General features: G+C 34.7%; 1 protein-coding gene across 2 annotated transcripts in view; it reads right to left on the bottom strand.

Annotated features, from left to right (window-relative positions):
- The window catches only part of XRN1 (5'-3' exoribonuclease 1), a 100,926-nt gene that overhangs the window by 64,334 nt on the left and 18,782 nt on the right, over positions 1–17,810 (bottom strand). For both annotated transcript variants that reach the window (XM_082840277.1, XM_082840278.1), the window contains exons 10-18: positions 17,551–17,688; positions 15,787–15,853; positions 15,467–15,572; positions 12,059–12,148; positions 9,869–10,025; positions 7,947–8,066; positions 3,068–3,237; positions 1,749–1,869; positions 1,551–1,649 (exon numbers count right to left, since the gene is read on the bottom strand). In XM_082840277.1, the coding sequence (XP_082696403.1) occupies positions 1,551–1,649; positions 1,749–1,869; positions 3,068–3,237; positions 7,947–8,066; positions 9,869–10,025; positions 12,059–12,148; positions 15,467–15,572; positions 15,787–15,853; positions 17,551–17,688 (1,068 nt within the window). The remainder of the gene's footprint in view (positions 1–1,550; positions 1,650–1,748; positions 1,870–3,067; positions 3,238–7,946; positions 8,067–9,868; positions 10,026–12,058; positions 12,149–15,466; positions 15,573–15,786; positions 15,854–17,550; positions 17,689–17,810) is intronic.

Raw genomic sequence — 17,810 nt, 5'->3', positions numbered from 1 at the left:
GAGGCCCCAGCCATCACTTCCTTGCTAACGCCCTACATATCCCTATTGCTTTACAAGCTCTAGCTCCAGGTATTCAACTGTGTATAAGTTGCCTTTCTTTTTTAATTAATTAATTAAATTATTTATTTATTTTTTCATTTATTTTTTTCGGTACGCGGGCCTCTCACTTTTGTGGCCTCTCCCGTTGCGGAGCACAGGCTCCGGATGCGCAGGCTCAGCGGCCATGGCTCACGGGCCCAGCCGCTCCGCGGCATGTGGGATCTTCCCGGACCGGGGCACAAACCTGCGTCCCCTGCATCGGCAGGCGGACTCTCAACCACTGCGCCACCAGGGAAGCCCATAAGTTGCCTTTCTTGACTGAAGTTTTTCATCTGAACCACAGAACACAAAAAACAATTTGACTATGTATTTCCCCAATTCTTTCAAGGATGGTACATAACTAGTACCATTCTAAATGCACAAAAGGTAAATTAATCTATTATAAACGAACGGATGACTTAGGGCAAGAGGGCTTAAAACTCTTGTGGAACTCTGTTGAGAAAGGCTGAAAGGGTGGCTCCAGTTAAATGTCCTAGCACCAACTTAAAATTCTATTACTGGTAATTAATCCCCTCAAGCCAGTGCCTCTCCCATTTTAACTTCTTTATTCCAATAAACAGTAATTGTTTTTCAGTTAATTAGTCTGATATCTAAGAGTGATTCATATTTAATATTTTCTTTTTCTTTTCATCCCCTATTTTTGAACAAATGATGAAACTTGTGAATTTTATTTAGTCCTGTTCATCTAGATCTATTACCACTTCCACAGTTTATGTCCTTATTGTCTAAGGCTTCTATAACCACAACCTCAACTTGCAGGCTTTTCCATTTTCTTCCATTTTTTTGTATGCACTTTAGTCTACTATATTGCCACCAAATTAATCTTTATGAAAATACCAATTTCAAGATAACAGTCATGAAAAATAAGTCCAAACTCCTTAGCCTGGTATTCAAGGTCCTCCATAATCTGGCCTCAATCTGTTTTTTCAACCTTATTGTCTACTATTTCCCAATATAAGTCCTCTGATTCAGTCAGGTTTATCTATTCCTTCTCCTCAAATACATCACATTTACTCTAAAAAAAGAAAAAGCATTAAAAAAATTCAGACCTACAAAAAGGAAAAATAAGATAATGTATCACATTTATTTTTTACTATAACTCCCAGCTCATGTTATTCTTTTCAACTGGAATACCTTTCCCCTCCTTTTTCCTCTTTGTGATAATCTTTCTTTTAGCACCCAGCTCAAGCCTATTTTCATTTACAGATCTGTACTTAATCTTTAGCTCACACAGCTCATCTCCTCTTCAAATTCCTACAGCATTGTTTTTGCTCATTATGTCACAATTATATATGTCCTTTAATTTGTGTAAATGTTTCTTTACTTTATCCTTATTTCCTGTGAACTTCTGGAGTTACTATATGTTATACCACTTTGGAAAACACGTTGCAGCTAAAACAGTTTTATGCATAATAAGCACCTAAGAAATATATAATGAAGAAAATACTTACAAGTTCATCTGATTCTGCATTCACTAATATTTCCAACATCATGTTTTCTCCACGACTGCTTTGCTGGAATACTTGAACCCCACTTTTCTTCAAAAAAAACTTTAAAAGAAGTCATAGAATTTAATTTTAATTTTTTCTCCATAATCACTTCACATTCAATAAAGTGAAAAAATTTTATGAAAATAAATAGCCACTGACTTTGTGTTTGATGTGTTTCAAAGTAGGAAATCCACAGAAATATAATGCCTTTTGGTCAACCCTGGTTATTTTGTTTTTGCTTATGTCTACACGCCAAGCATCTAATGATATTATTCTATACCTAGAAAATAAATGGAGGCATTTAATTTAAAATTCATACATTGCAAGCAATCACAGGTTTTCAGCATTCCCTTCAGTATTTTGCCAGAGTCCTCCTTGCTTTTAACAGGAGAATTAACAATTCGTCCTTTAAGAGAAAGAAAATATAGAGCAGCAGATTCTTCGTTGGTATTGATCCAGACACAACCATGCCTGTAAGATACTGAGTGGACGTCCTCCCCATTAATTTAAAATATATATATAATATATAAAAATATATATATATAAATTATATACGTATATATACGTGGATTTTATACTAAAGGAACATACAAAACATACTACAAATCTCTATATCCTCCATGTTCCAAAACCCAGAATGGAAAATAAACATTTTATAATGTCTATTTCATCTTTCTCTTTGTTTTAACAAAAGGAAAAATCATAACTGAGAAACGTTTATTTTATCTGCAACACGACTGCCATCTAGATATTATTTGCAGAGAAGATGAGAGAAGAGAAAAAACAAGGAAGACATCTTAATGAAGAAGAGAAAGTAGAAATAGGTTTGAGGCAAGAAACAGAGGAGCTTTTTTTTTTTTTTTTTTTTTTTGCGGTACGCGGGCCTCTCACTGTTGTGGCCTCTCCCGTTGTGGAGCACAGGCTCCGGACGCACAGGCTCAGCGGCCATGGCTCACGGGCCCAGCCGCTCCGCGGCATGTGGGATCTTCCCAGACCGGAGCACGAACCCGTGTCCCCTGCATCGGCAGGCGGACTCTCAACCACTGCACCACCAGGGAAGCCCCCAGAGGAGCTCTTTTATTTCTTGTTCTCCTTCTTTCCAGTTGGGTGGTTGGGGAGTATAAGAGGCAAAGTCATAGCATGTCAAATAATACTGAGAGCAGACACTGGCAATGGAAACAAACATTCATAGAACTTCTCGAGGGAGAGAACAGATGTATACAGGGGCAGGACAACTTTAACAGAAGACGAAAACAGAGAAGCAGAATTGGACCAAAGCAGAGAACTATAGAAACAACTGTGAGAGAGAGAGAGAGAAAGAGAGAGATGCTATGATTCTTGGCAAGTTGCATGTAATTCATTATCAATTGACTACAACTGTCATAAATTATTTGTTAATTCTCCAAGTAGATATTCAAAAGCTTGCTTTTTTTTTTTTTTGAGCTCTCTGTCGTTGAAAAATTACCAAACAACATTACCTTGCGCAGCATCGTCCTATGGCAGGGAACTTTTCTGGCCATGGAGAGGGGTACGTGAACTCTGTCTCGCTATCATACCAGCACATTAGGCACTCACTATGTTGGTTTCTTTTCCTCTCTTCTTTTTTCAGGGAGTGGTTGCATGTCTCCATGGCTTCCAACAATCGCTTCTGAATATAAAGATTGGAGAGAGGGGTTAAAAATACAAAAATTCTGTAATCTCAACATACAGAATAAATATTTTCCCTAGGAATACAGAATTACTATTTGTGTTCTTGAAAAACAAAAATCTTAACTAATACAATTCTTTTCCATTTCATTACATGAAAAACGGATGTGCTATTCTTGTTTCAAAGGGCCCTAGAATATTGCTTGTCACTACGAATTCCTCTGAAACTATCACTCCAACAGCAATCACTAACGTGTGGATAAAATCAGCAGAAAATCAAAATTTAAATATGAATTGATCGTAATTATAATTTATCTTAATTCACTGCTCATTGATCTTACTTTACAAATTGTACAATGGTATAGGTATGTTCATCTTTCCAATTATCTTTTGTATTTAACATAATTCCAATCAAATCACAATGGTTTAAAATACTTCTTTTTAAAGGACAAAATGATGTTAGTGTTCATATTGGAAGGATGAATGTGTGAGCTGCACAAAGTTACCAGAACTTGTCTTACCAGATCCTATCACTTTTTTATAAAACTACCTGTAAGCAAAACATTTAAGTATTGACACCACAAGAGACCCACAGACCAGAAGAACAAAACAGAGTTCAAAAACAAATCCAAATCTACGTCAAACATGGTATTTCAGATATTTAAATAACGCTTTTGTCATAACTAGCTATCCAGCTAGGAGAGAAAGCACATATACTTTCCAATATCATACCGTATGCAAAAGCAAGTGTCAGAGTAATGAGACAACAAAAATAATGGGAAAAAATCTAGGAGATTATTGATAATTTGGAGTGAAAAACTCTTAAATAAGGCAGGAAAAAGCTGAACAGCTTTAAGGAAAAAGACATTTTTCAAGTAAAAGAAAATGTATGTGATAAAAGATGTCACAAAAAAATCAACAGGCAAATGCCACACTGGGGAAAAATATTCCTAATATAAAAAGAGTTGTTCAAAATCAAAGAAAGAAAATGAGGAAAAGGATATAGACAGACAATTTACAAAAGAGAAAATGCAAAAGACAAACATACATCAAAATATACTTAAATTAGGAATCAGGGAAAAATAAATTTGAATGAATGGCATTCTTTATCATCAGTAGACTTTATCATCAAAATTAAATAAAGCAATAATATTCAGGACTAGAAAAGCAGAGAAGTAGGCACTTAAATATTGCTGGTGTAAATTACACCAGTCTTCTTGAAAAAGAAGACTGGTAATATTCATTAAAACAAAAAATACACATTCCCATTAACCAAGCATCCCTGCTTTGGGGATTCTACCTTATAAAAATAAAATCTCTGATATATAAGAATGCATTAACAACAACAACAAAAAAGAATGCATTAACAAACAAACAAACAAAAAGAATACATAAACACACAAGTCCTTTTTTCATAGCATGTGTACAGTGGCAAAAAACATTAAGATTCATAAGAATTTGCAGAATTAGTAATGGTGTGTTCCCATGTACCTTTCAATGATAACATCTTACAGCCACAGTACATCATCAAAACCAGGAAATTGACACTGGTACATCACTACTACAGATTTATTCGGATTTCACTCGTTTTTATATCTAAATTTTGTGTGTGTATACAGTACTATGGAATTTTTATCATATGCAGAGATTCATGTAACCACCACTAAAACTGGAATACAGAACTGTCACATCATCATAAAGAAACCCCTTCATGTTATCCCTTTATAGTCACACCCTATCCCCAACCCTAACCCCTAACAACCACTGATGTGTTTTATATTACAATAATTTTGTCATTTCAAAAATATTATATAAATGGAACTATATAAAACCTTCCAAGATTGACTTTTTCACTCAAATGAACTTTTTTCCATCCGTTGTTTATATCAATATTCTTTTTAGTGCTGAGTAGTATGCCTTTATATGGATGTACTACAGTTTTTTTACTCACTCACCCATTGAAGGATATTCAAATTTTTTCCAGTTTGGGGTTATCACAAATAAGTTGCTCTGAACATTAGTGTACAGGTTTTTTCAACATATATAGCCAGCTGTTTCAGCACCAATTGTTGAAAAGCTTTTTCTTTACCCATTGAATAGCTTTGATGTCTTAATTGAAAATTTATTAACTGGACAAGTATAGATCTATGTTTGGACTCAATTCTGTTCCACTGATCTATTGCCATGTCTATTGCCATGTAAGTAACATACTCCCTTGATTACTTTAGCTTCATGGTAAGTCATGAAATCAGAGAATGAAAGTCTTCCAGTATTGTTTTTCTTCCTATAGATTGCTTTGGCTACTCTAGATCCTCTGCAATTTCATAAAGACTTTAGGATTCCTGATTTCTACACAAAACTCTGCTGGCCTTTTCATTGGGATTATGTTGAGTCCAAAGATCAATTTGGGAAGAGGGTACATCTTAACAATACTAAATCTTCTATTCCTTGAACATGGTATGTCCCTCCATTTATTTAGGTTTCTGTATCTCAACACTATTGTAGTATTCAGTGTGCATGCTGTTAAATTTGTAACTGTGTATTTTATATATCTTAATGCTATTGAAAGCAGAATAAAAATCTTTTTATTTAAAAAAATTTGTATTTTCCAACTGTTTACTACTAGTATATAGAAACAATTGAATTTTGTATAGATTTTATATAGATTTTGTATAGATTTTCTGTGACCCTGCTAAATTTCCTTATTGGTTACAGTATCTTTTTGAAGATTGCTTAGAATTTTTTATATATGTAATAGTGCTATGTGCATATAAAAACAATTTCTCCTCTTCCTTTCTAATTTGCATGCCTTTATTTCTTTTCCTTGACTTAATACACTGGACTTCCAGTACAGTAATAGAATTGGTTAGAATGAACATCCTTGTCTTACTCTTGATTTTACAGAGAAAACATTCAAAATTTTACTATTAAGTATATTGTTAGCAAGTTTTTTTAAGATGCACTTTATCTGGTTGAGGAAGTGTCATCTTATTTCTAGTACTGTATGTTGAGCATTTCTATTAAAATTGGATGTTGAATACTGATAGTGTGGTAAATCACATCGCAAATCAACACTGTGTTTCTAAAATAAATGACATTTGGTTATGAGTATTATCCTTCTAACATATTATTGGATCCCATCTGGCTTTATTTTGTTAAACGTTTTTGCATTTACTTTTAGGAGGGATATTAGCAAGTAATTTTCTTTTCTTGTAACATCATTTACTATGGGTATCTGCATCATGCTGGTCTAATAAAATATATTGGGAAGTGATTATTCCTATTCTATGTTCTCAAAGTTTGTGTAAAATTAGTATTATTTCTTCCTTGAATGCTTGCTAGAATTCACAAGTCAAGACATCTGAACCTAGAATTTTCTTTGTGAGAAGATTTTAAATCATGAAACTAAATGTCTTTAAAAGATATAGGACTACTCAGATTTTTACATGTTTTTTGGTCAGTTTTGCTAAACTGTGTCTTTAAAGAACTGTATTCATTTCACTTAGGTTGCTGAATTCTTTGCCATAAAATTGTTCACAATATCCCTTACGGATTCTTTTAATAGCTGTAGAATTTATAGGACACCTCTTCTTTCATTCCAAATATTGGCAATTTATGTGTTCTCCCCTCGTGCTCTGGCTTTTCTCAGCCTTTCTTGATCTGTCTAGCTAGGATTTATCAATTTTATTAATCTTTTCAGAGGACCAACTTTTGGTTTCATTGATTTTTCTCTATTGTTTGCTCATTTTCCATAGATTTCTGCTATTTTTATTTCCTTCATTCTGCTTAGTTTGGATTTAAATTGCTCTTGTTTTTCTAGCTTCTTATGGTAGGAAGCTTCATTTATTTTAAAATGTCTTATTGCTTAGGATAAGCATCTAGAACCTTAAGTCTCCCTTTAAGCCTTGCTTTAGCTTTATCATAGATTACGATACGTGTTCTCATTATCATTCAGATAAAGTATTTTCAAATATCCCTTTTAATTTCTTTAATCTATGGATTATTTACAAGTGTGTTATTTAATTTCAAAATATCTGTAAGTTTCCCAGAGAGTTGTTACTGATTTTAAATTTAATTCCATGTGGTCAGAGAACATTTTCTTTATGATTTCAACCCTTTTAAATTTATTCAGACATTTTTTTTTTTTTTTGCAGTACGCGGGCCTCTCACTGTTGTGGCCTCTCCCGTTGCGGAGCACAGGCTCGACGCGCAGGCTCAGCGGCCATGGCTCACGGGCCCAGCCGCTCTGAGGCATGTGGGATCTTCCCAGACCGGGGCACGAACCCGCGAACCCTGCATCGGCAGGTGGATTCCCAACCACTGTGCCACCAGGGAAGCCCCAGACATGTTTTATGTCTCACCAAATAATCTTGGTGAATGTTCTTTCACTTAAAAATGTGTATTCTTTAGTTGTTGGGCACAGTGTTCTACATATATTAATGAAGTTGAGTAGGTTTACAGTGTTATTCAAGCCTTTGATTTCTGGTAATGCTCCTTGTTCTGAAGCCTACTTTGTCTACTATTAGTAAAGCAATGCCAGCTTTCTTATAATTAGCATACCTACAAGTTTTGATGCACATAATGAAGATGAGAGTAGTTAAAACTCATTAAAAAAACAAAAATGGTGATTAAAATCCACTGCTTATTAATTTATGTGAAATAATATCTGACTAAAATATACATGTATATATAACTATTTCATGCACTGACCTCATCAATAAAAGGTATTAGAACCACAGCTTCCCATTCCTGTTGCTTCCCATTTAGGTCAGTTTTAAAATCAGGTGGATAATATTCTATAATTGGCGAGTCTTCATCTGTCATCAAATGCTGTGAAAATATAAAATAGCGTAATAGAAATGTAACAACTAATATCAATGTAGCTTTTTGTTAATATATTTATAATATTTCCTCAATTGTAACAGTTTAAAATTTCTAAGCAAAGCAAAAGTAAATTTTCACATCTTAGATATGTTGTGATATACTTGTTATATTTTGATTTTCAAGTATGAGGCTTCTAATTTCACCACCATTCACCACTTTCCTGTTCCACTAAGCTAGTTATGTAGCAAAATTATCTTTACTCTGAATTTTATCATTTCTATCTTCTATTGTCTTTTCACTTTACAAGGCCTATCTAAATTGTTTTCCCATTCAGACTTCAGTTCATTTCACACACTCCATTTTTAACCTTAGGCAATTTATTTTCATGTCCTAATCAACTGATTTTATTAAGTTATATAAGAACTAAGATAATTTAAAAAGAAAAAAAATCCTAAAATCCAAAATCTTTTTACTACCAATAGCAAAGATAAGAAGTTCAATATGACGTTTTTATTAGAGATTTTATAACAGAAGTAGATAAAGAAAGTTAAAGATGTCTTCTAGGAATAGAATATGGAAGATTATGATATAAAAAATTTAAAGAAATAGCATATTTCTCAAGGTCATATTCAAAGTATTTAATAATCAGCAAGTCATGAGCACAGAACAATCAAAACAGATGTGGCTATAAAAACCTGCATGGTTACTGGTCCAGAGTGGTTGAGTATCAATCCTTAATGTATGTGAAGGTAGGAAAAAACTATCAAAGAAACTTAAGAAAGAAAGGCCAGGGGCCAGGATGAAGGACAGGTTAAGTTTCAGAAAGATACAGAAGGAAGCCTGATACTGTTCAAGCAGTGAAGGCAGGTGTGTGTGTTTGTGTTTATATGTGTCTACTCCAGTTCCTTGTACCAGACCATGGAATTAGAAGACGAGATTGATGCTCTAGAAGAACTAAATGAAGTTTACTCTCAGAATCAGCTTAGCAGGCTTGGCTTAATTTTGGTGACTCAATCACCCCTGAAATATCTTTTTCCTGTTACGTGAAATACGTTAACCAGAGAAAAGCCTTTTATTCCACAATTTGATAAATGAAATGCTTAAAATCCAAATATAAACGGAGGTAATACTTTTGTTGATATAAGTAACTTATTAGAATCATCCGTATTCTAATAGGTAGAGGGTAAAAGAGAACTGAAATGAAATCTGTAAACGTTTGGACAAAGTAGATGGCTTCGGATTTTGCCTATCTCAGTTTACTTTCATCAGTGCAGAGACAAATTGAAGATGTGCTTAAAGGTACTGAAAATAAAGAAGCTATGCTCTGAATGGCTTATGAAATTTGTTTGCCTTTTTAAAACAAAGCTAACTTGGGGACTTCCCTGGTGGCGCAGTGGTTAAGACTCCACGCTCCCAATGCAGGGGGCCCAGGTTTGATCCCTGGTCAGGGAACTAGATCCCACATGTATGCTGCAACTAAGAGTTCGCATGCCACAACTAAGGGGCCGGTGAGCCACAACTAAGGAGCCCACCTGCCACAACTAAGGAGCCCACGTGCTGAAACTAAGGAGCCCACAGCCTGCAACTACGACCCGGCACAACCAAATAAATAAAAATAAAATATAAAACAAAGCTAACTTTAAATCAAGCAACTACTTTTCAAGGGACTTGTTTAAGGAATCCTATATTTGAAACTGAATATAAATATATTTAGCTATTAAAGAAATTTGGGTATGATGTTTCTAAGTTTGCAGGAGGAGCTCCTAAATATTAAAAAGACCGTAAACACATTTAATTCTAAAACTCACCTGGTAGCATGTAGGAAGTAAATTTTTGCTAGCTGCTGGAAGTACAGCAAGAAGCTGTTCAAATGGCTTAAAAGGTTTTCCTAGTTCAAAATGGATTTTGAGTGTACTGATGTTGCGGATATCAGATAGGAAAGGTGCATAATGGTACGGATAAAACCTATAAAACAAAACTGAGTTTTAAACAATTGGCAATTTTATGAAACAGGTCAATAGTAAGTATATACTTCTCCATATTCTATTTTAACAACACATGGCAATAATTCTAAAGACAAAAAAATCATTCATAATTCTGCTACTTGAATATAAAAAATCAGCAATGTTGGAGATTTAGGTCATTTGATGGCAACAAATATTCTATTTCCTTAATTTTTTAAGTGCAGTTTCACACTCAAAATTTGGATGCATGCAAGGATATATATATTAATAATATATAAATATATATAATATATAATTTATTATTTATATATATAAATAAGATAATGGCTGTTCAGCTTCGAAAATGTTGACTGTGAGTCTTCCAAACAATAGATTCTTAGAATGAAGTAATGAGGTAGTCAGAAGACGTTCAGTTAGCTCATGTGGGCCTGAGCTTCTCTCGTAAGGACAGAGGGAACAGTGAGTCTGAGCTCATATGGCTGTTACTGGTCAGTTCTAAGAACTTTTATCTTTGCATTAGTATATATATATTGTGTTTGTGGTAAGAATTAAACCACTTATCAATCATACACACCAACTATTTTTGTTTTTAATACCTTCCCATATTTAACTACAGAAAAAATATTTTTACAAAACTTGAAACATACAATTTTTAAAAAACTTTCAATGTTCTTAATGTTTGACTAAAGATACCAACAAAACAATGAAGAAATTTTTTTTTTTTTTTTGCTGTACGCGGGCCTCTCACTGTTGTGCCTCTCCTGTTGCGGAGCACAGGCTCTGGACGCGCAGGCTCAGTGGCCATGGCTCATGGGCCTACGTGCTCCATGGCATGTGGGATCTTCCCAGACCAGGGCATGAACCCGTGTCCCCTGCATCGGCAGGCAGCCTCTCAACCACTGCGCCACCAGGGAAGCCCAAGAAATATTTTTATATTCCACAATTATGTCATACTTCAAAAGGGTGGGAAAGTTTAGGAGGCAGAATGGCATGTGAAACAAGGCAAAACGTATAGACTTTGGGAATCAAACAGCCTTGGACTTGATTCTTGGGTATATGTCATCTTGGAAAGATTACTTAACCTCTCTAATCCTCATCTGTAAAAGGCAGAGAACAATGCTTACTTTAAATAGTTGTGAGGATTATATGAGAACATGCTTTTCAAGTGCCTAGCCTTAACGCCTGGTAATATAATAGGGATAACTTATACTCACCCTCTTAAAAAATGGCAAATCAAGGATTTTTGTCATAGAATACTCTTCAGAGACGCCCTGAGAATCATGTTAGTTATTGCAAAGATTTCTAAAGGCTACTGGTAAGTGAAATCATGTGAAATTAATGCCACGTTATTTTGCACTGGTTTGTTTTGCTGTTGGTGCTTTAAAACAGAGCCTAGCAGGTGTTCTGAAAACAAAACAAAACAAGCTAGCTATCTCATCACTTAAAAGTCTCTGCTTTTCCCTGCAGCATATTTTGGCTTGTTATTTTTTCTATAACAAGTGGATGGTTTGGAAATGTAGATGGAACTTGCTGAAATAGGAAACAAGACAAATTATTATTATTTCCAGGAAAAGCAAGTAATTCCTTTCTCCTTTCTTCTTTACCCTTCCCAGTCTAACATTCATATAACCCATTCTTCAATAATTACTCCTGATAGAAAAATTTTTTCAAACACATAAAAATGTAGAGAAGAATATAATAAACAATCCCACTTAACCACTGCTCAGACCCATTAATTATCAAGACTTTGTCACACTTCATTCATTATAACAGAAAATTTTAAATCCTCAGATTAACAGAGAGCTTTTATTATGGGCCATCTGCTATAGCTGGAAGTATCTTTGTTATAAAAGGGTCTTTTTAAAGTATTTTCATATAAAAAAAGATTACCTGTATTTCATTTTAAACTTGGCTGTATGTATCTTTTAAAAAATACTACCATAAACAGAAATAAAAAGAAAAGAGATTCTCAAATGACCTTACAGTAGAATGAACCATTATAAAAGACAAAACTTTTTGTTTTTATTCCCTCACCAGCTCCAGGACTGAACTCCATGATAGTAATAATGCAAAATCCATTGTATTGCCTGAACATAACATGCAGCTTGATCAGCCAGAAAGTCACTGAAAATAGAAAAGAATATTTTCATTATAACATTATTTTTTGAAGACAGGCCATTGTGTTTAGAGCATATCTCCTGATATCACATTCTGCCTCACGTTTTATTTAATCAATGAATAAACCAAAAACTGCAATCAGAAAAACTCCAAAATATTATTTTTTAAAAATTCCATCATGCCGGATTAAAGGTTTGCCTTATAGTTTTCCTAAACCAACCATCAGAATACTTAAACATGCTGTGCATATTTATTCAGTGAATGTACTGTGCCTTTGGTTTAAAGTTTGAGGATTTAGTTAATGAAACTTTCTATAATGTGGCACTACCAATGCCTTAAATATTCAGGGTGTGATGAGAGATAGGGATGGGAATCTTCTTTATTTGGGAGAATGCCTGAGAGAATCACAGGAGGAAATCAGAAGATCTTAAAATCTAGTTATAGAGCTAGAACACACTTTGAAAAGTGCGATATCCACTGAACAATATTCCCTCTAATCCCTTTTTCTCAAAAACCATCATTTAAGGTAAAATAATCACACACACAATACACACGCACACACACACACATGCGCATACACACACACACACACACAGAGCAAAAAAGAGCACTCTAGGTTAAACCCCAAAGTGGCTATAAACCTTGTTAGTGTCTGTTACCAAAATTCAGGTAGAGATACACTTAGATATTCTCGATCTACATTAGTTCTGGGAACTACGCTCTTTTTAAAAAAAATAAATTTATTTATTTTATTTATCGATTTTTGGCTCTGTTGGGTCTTTGCTGCTGCACACAGGCTTTCTCTAGTCGCGGCGAGCGGGGGCTACTCTTCTTTGCGGTGCGCAGGCTTCTTATGGTGGTGGTTTCTCTCGTTGTGGAGCATGGGCTCTAGGCACGTGGGCTTCAGTAGTTGTGGCACGTGGGCTCAATAGTTGTGGCTCACGGGCTCTAGAGCACAGGCTCAGTAGTTGTGGCGCCTGGGCTTAGTTGCTCCACGGCATGTGGGATCTTCCCAGACCAGGGATCAAACCTGTGTCCCCTGCATTGGCAGGCAGATTCTCAACCACTGGGCCACCAGAGAAGCCTTTTTTTTTTTTTAATTTATTTATTTTTGGCTGTGTTGGGTCTTCATTGCTGCTCGCAGGTTTTCCCTAAGTGAGGCGAGCGGGGGCTACTCTTCATTGTGGTGCACGGGCTTCTCATTGCAGTGGCTTCTCGTTGCAGAGCATGGGCTCTAGGCGTGCGGGCTTCAGTAGATGTGGTGCGTGGGCTCAGTAGCTGTGGCTCATGGGCTCTAGAGAGCAGGCTCAGTAGTTGTGGCGCACGGGCTTAGTTGCTCCACGGCATGTGGGATATTCCCGGACCAGGGCTCGAACCCATGTCTCCTGCATTGGCAGGCAGATTCTTAACCACTGTGCCACCAGGGAAGTCTTGGGAGCTATGCTTTTTAAAATGAAATGCATTACTTTTTTATTATAAAAGAAATATTTCCTCATTACTGAAAATACAGATAATGACAAAAAGCATTTTTATCACCTTATAGCAATCACTATTATCTTTTGGTATTTTTTTCAATCTCTTTTCTATGCCCAGGTTTTTTTTGTTTTGTTTTAAGTATTAATGAGAGGATACTGTGCATTATGATTTTTGTATCCTGCTTTTAAAATTTGTACTTAATGATATACTGAAAGTATCTTTCTGAATTGTTATGAACTTCCCATAAGTACCAGTTTAACAGTTCCGCATATTCTGGAAATACTGGAAATGGCAGAGATAGTGACTGTAATGAGGAGGAGGTGGAGACAATTATGATGAACATTCTTACTGGACATGTACATCGTTTCTAATTTTTTACTTTTAAAAAACTTTGTAATAAACTTCCTTGTGTATAAAGATCTTCTGTGTTTAACTTTATATTTTTAAGATATTTTAACAATTAGAATTATTGGGTCAAAGGGATGACTATTTTAAAGGCTTCTGGATATGTAGTTTCCAAAATAATTTTACCAATTTATATTTCCACCAGTAATTAAGGGAAGAAATCTACTACCACTCCTGGACCAACACTGAATATAACAACTTAAATAGATTTGCTTATTTACTAGGCAAACAAATAGTATCTCATTTTCATAAGTCTATATTTTACTATATAAAAGGAAAAAGAAATAAAACAGAAGACTAGTTTCCTATCAAATTAAGCATTTAATGTCAACTGCATGTACTACAGTTCTATCTAACTGTAATCAAGGAAATATAAGAACAAAGGGAAAAAGGATTAAAAGCATAACTATTTTAAATATGTTATTTCTCAAGTCTCAGAAGTCCTACTTGCTAATGTAATAAGGGTACATAGCACTTCATGAAACTCTTATTTCACTTATAGAAAAGCAGCCTCATCTGGTGGTTAGGCATGGGCTCTGGAGCCAGACTGCTTGTGTTTAAATCCTGGCTCTGCCACTCACTACCTATGCATGTCACTTCGAGCAAATCACTTAAATCTCTCATTCCTTAATTTCCTCTATTTTAAGGTAATAATAATTCTACTTATCTTAAAGAATTATTGTGAGAATTACAAGTTAACATTTTCATGTTATATATATATATATTTATATGTTTATATTATTAAAATATAAATGAGTTAATATTTTTCAAATGTTTAGAATAGTGCCTGGCACTTGGTAAGCACTTTATAAGTGTTTGTTAATTAAAATAAATAAAATACGAATATATGTAATTCATACTGTGGGCTGTAGTTTAGAAGTGTGGACCCCCATTCTAGAGGTCAAGTTGTTAAGGAACTTTTGTACTAGTTATTAACCTGGGGCTGAGCCAGGTGCCCTTTGAGATAAGTGTGATGTGAGCTTTAGAAGATAGGAAGCAAAACACTAACCATTTTCTATTTGGCAATTTTTATCATAGGACCCTTGAACAATGCAGGAGTTAGGGGCGCCAACCCTCTGTGTAGTAGAAAATCCACCTATAACTAGTCGGCTCTCTGTATCTGCGATTCCGCATCTGTGGATTCAACCAGTCGTGGATTCAACCAATTGTGAATCACGTAGTACTGCATTAAGTATTTAGTAAAAACAGTCCGTATATAAGTGGACCTGTGCAGTTCAAACCCGTGTTGTTCAAAGGTCAACTACATAATACATGTCAATTAATGTTACCTTGTCCAAAACGGTACTAGTTGAAAGGCTTACAATAATTTATGAAAACAAAAAATCCTTTCCACCCATTACCATAACTATCAAAATTATGTTGTTTTCACTGCAAAGTCTAATTTTTTTCTACTTTAAAGTAAAAGCATTGGCAAAAACGTACTCAGAAACTACGTCAACTCCCATCTTTGTCATGTAATATGTTCTTTTATATTGTCTAAACTCGGTTTCAAACAAGTCATCATCTTCAGTCTCATCTTCTAAATTGTCTGGAAAAAAGACAGAAAGACAGTGGCTGACAATTACGAATATTCCGTTTTTACATCTAATGCTTTGATAAATACATATCAAAGCAGATGCTTATAAACTATCATAGACATCTATTTCATCCAATATTACTGAATTAGTACTAATAAAGGAAAGATATAACAACTATTCTGTCAAAAAAAATTGCATATATTAAAATACATAGTTTGTACTCACCCTTAGAAGTTACCACTTCTTCTCCATTTTTGTCTAAAGCAGCCCAACATATTGAGTTTTCCTGGCCCTATACAAATTATAAATCAATATAAAATTAAGGCAGGATATACTTTAAGGTGAGACATTTAACAGGAAGATTTAAAAAATACTAAAGATAACTGAATGATCCTTAAGTGACACACTGCAAAAGTCTGTTTTAAAAATATTCCTCAAATGCTGTGTAAATGCTTTTGGTTTTATATCACTGTTTCCTGAAGCTATAAATCTTTATTATGTAGAACTTAACATTCAGACCCCTCAATGATAAATAACAAGTAATGTTCACCAATATAAAAGATAAATATATTTAATTATATATGTGTTCCAAAAACAAAACACTTCAAGAATATTTCATTTACTTAGAGAAAAGTACACAATCAATATCAAATTCTTTCAACTTTAACATTTTTATATGTCAAATTCTGGGCTATTGTTAACACAATCTGTTTGTTTATGATTGAATCCAATAACTACAAACATTACCTGTTTTTTTGGGATCTCTGGATCCCATCATTCCTATGACTCTACCAGCCACTTCTAAATTTTCTTCCATGTAACTCATCTGCTTTTCTAAAGTTCTTCCATTTCATCACATCCTTCATATCCTGCCCATCTATTCTTCCTCCTTGTGATTTCATCCTTTCTCTCCTCTACTTCTAACTGCCTATCAACTGCCAGTGCCTCTCATTAGTTCTTCCTACTCCCTTATTCCCAATTTCCTTTTCTTCATCCAAGCTAGGGCCTCTGCCAATTTCCTGCGTCTGGGCTGTTTCTCCAGGTCCTTTCAATCTACCAGTGTCTCTAATGTTAACTACACACCCCTGGATGACTGGTGAAGCTTAAGGACTGAGCTGAGGTGGGCGGAGTCATGGATTATTGATATTTAAGTTTGTGGGTACGGGTCCCCCAAAAGTTGCAGAGCCTGTTTTATTAAGACAAGAAACAGAGTAGAATGCAGACTGACTACTGCTAAGCTCCACTGAGGAAAAGTTAAGCAATTAGAAAGACTGCACTAAAGAAAATCAGGACAGTTGCCCTTCCTGGAGCAAGAGATATTGGGCTTGAGCCTGAATAAAACCAGTACAGCAAAGAGAGTGCAGGAAACTCATCAGTTTCACCAGAATCCAATAACTATGGGTTAGCTGAGGAAAATTTCAGAAGAGGTTTATTTTCCAAGCTAACACACATAAGACATTCTTTAGGGCTTCTTAGAGGTGTTTTACGGTGCACTAGCATATTCTAACTGACTCTAATCACTTATTGAGGACCTAACAGTTACCACATATTGTGCTATTAACTACTCTCAGCCTAGCCTATCACTGTATTTTACACACGATTTTATATATAAATTACTTCTAGAGAAAAATCACTGATCTAGTTAATGTCTCATAACATTAAATGCTATAAATATCCACACTTTAACTAATTTTCTGGGCTCTTATATTTAGAAATGTTTTATACACTTATTAATAGAGTGGAAGAACAAAGAAAACACAATGTTCTTCGATGGTAAAAATAAACTGATTTCTAAAGATCAGATTTAAATGATAGGATCTAATAGAGAAAAAGAAACCAAAAAAATTTTTTAAATGTCCATAGAGGAAAAGAAGAAATGAAACTAAAATGAGGCAACCCTAAAATCATAAGAAAGAAAATGAGAAACAAGGAATATCAGTTTTACCTTTACAGCTAAAAAAATGAAAGGACACCTAAAAAAATGGACACCTTTGATTTTTTCTTTTCCTTGTAGTTCTTGGCTTCTTCTGCTGCGACACCTGCTGCTTCATTGAGGTACTTGTTACCAACTTTGCTTTCAAACCACTTTAGGTCCACAAAAACTTCACTGAAGTGCTCTCGATCAAACTGTACAGAAATATTTACATTTATTTTAAAATAACTTAAGTATGTTTAGAAGAATACAGACCAAACTTTTAACAGTGACTACTTCTAGGGCATAGGAAATCAGAGGATATTACTTTTTTACA

Source organism: Leucopleurus acutus (genome assembly GCF_964270905.1).
Source record: "Leucopleurus acutus genome assembly, chromosome: 5".
NCBI lineage: Eukaryota > Metazoa > Chordata > Mammalia > Artiodactyla > Delphinidae > Leucopleurus > Leucopleurus acutus.
The sequence above is the reverse complement of the archived record's forward strand: the minus strand, read 5'-3'. Positions and strand labels throughout refer to the sequence as shown.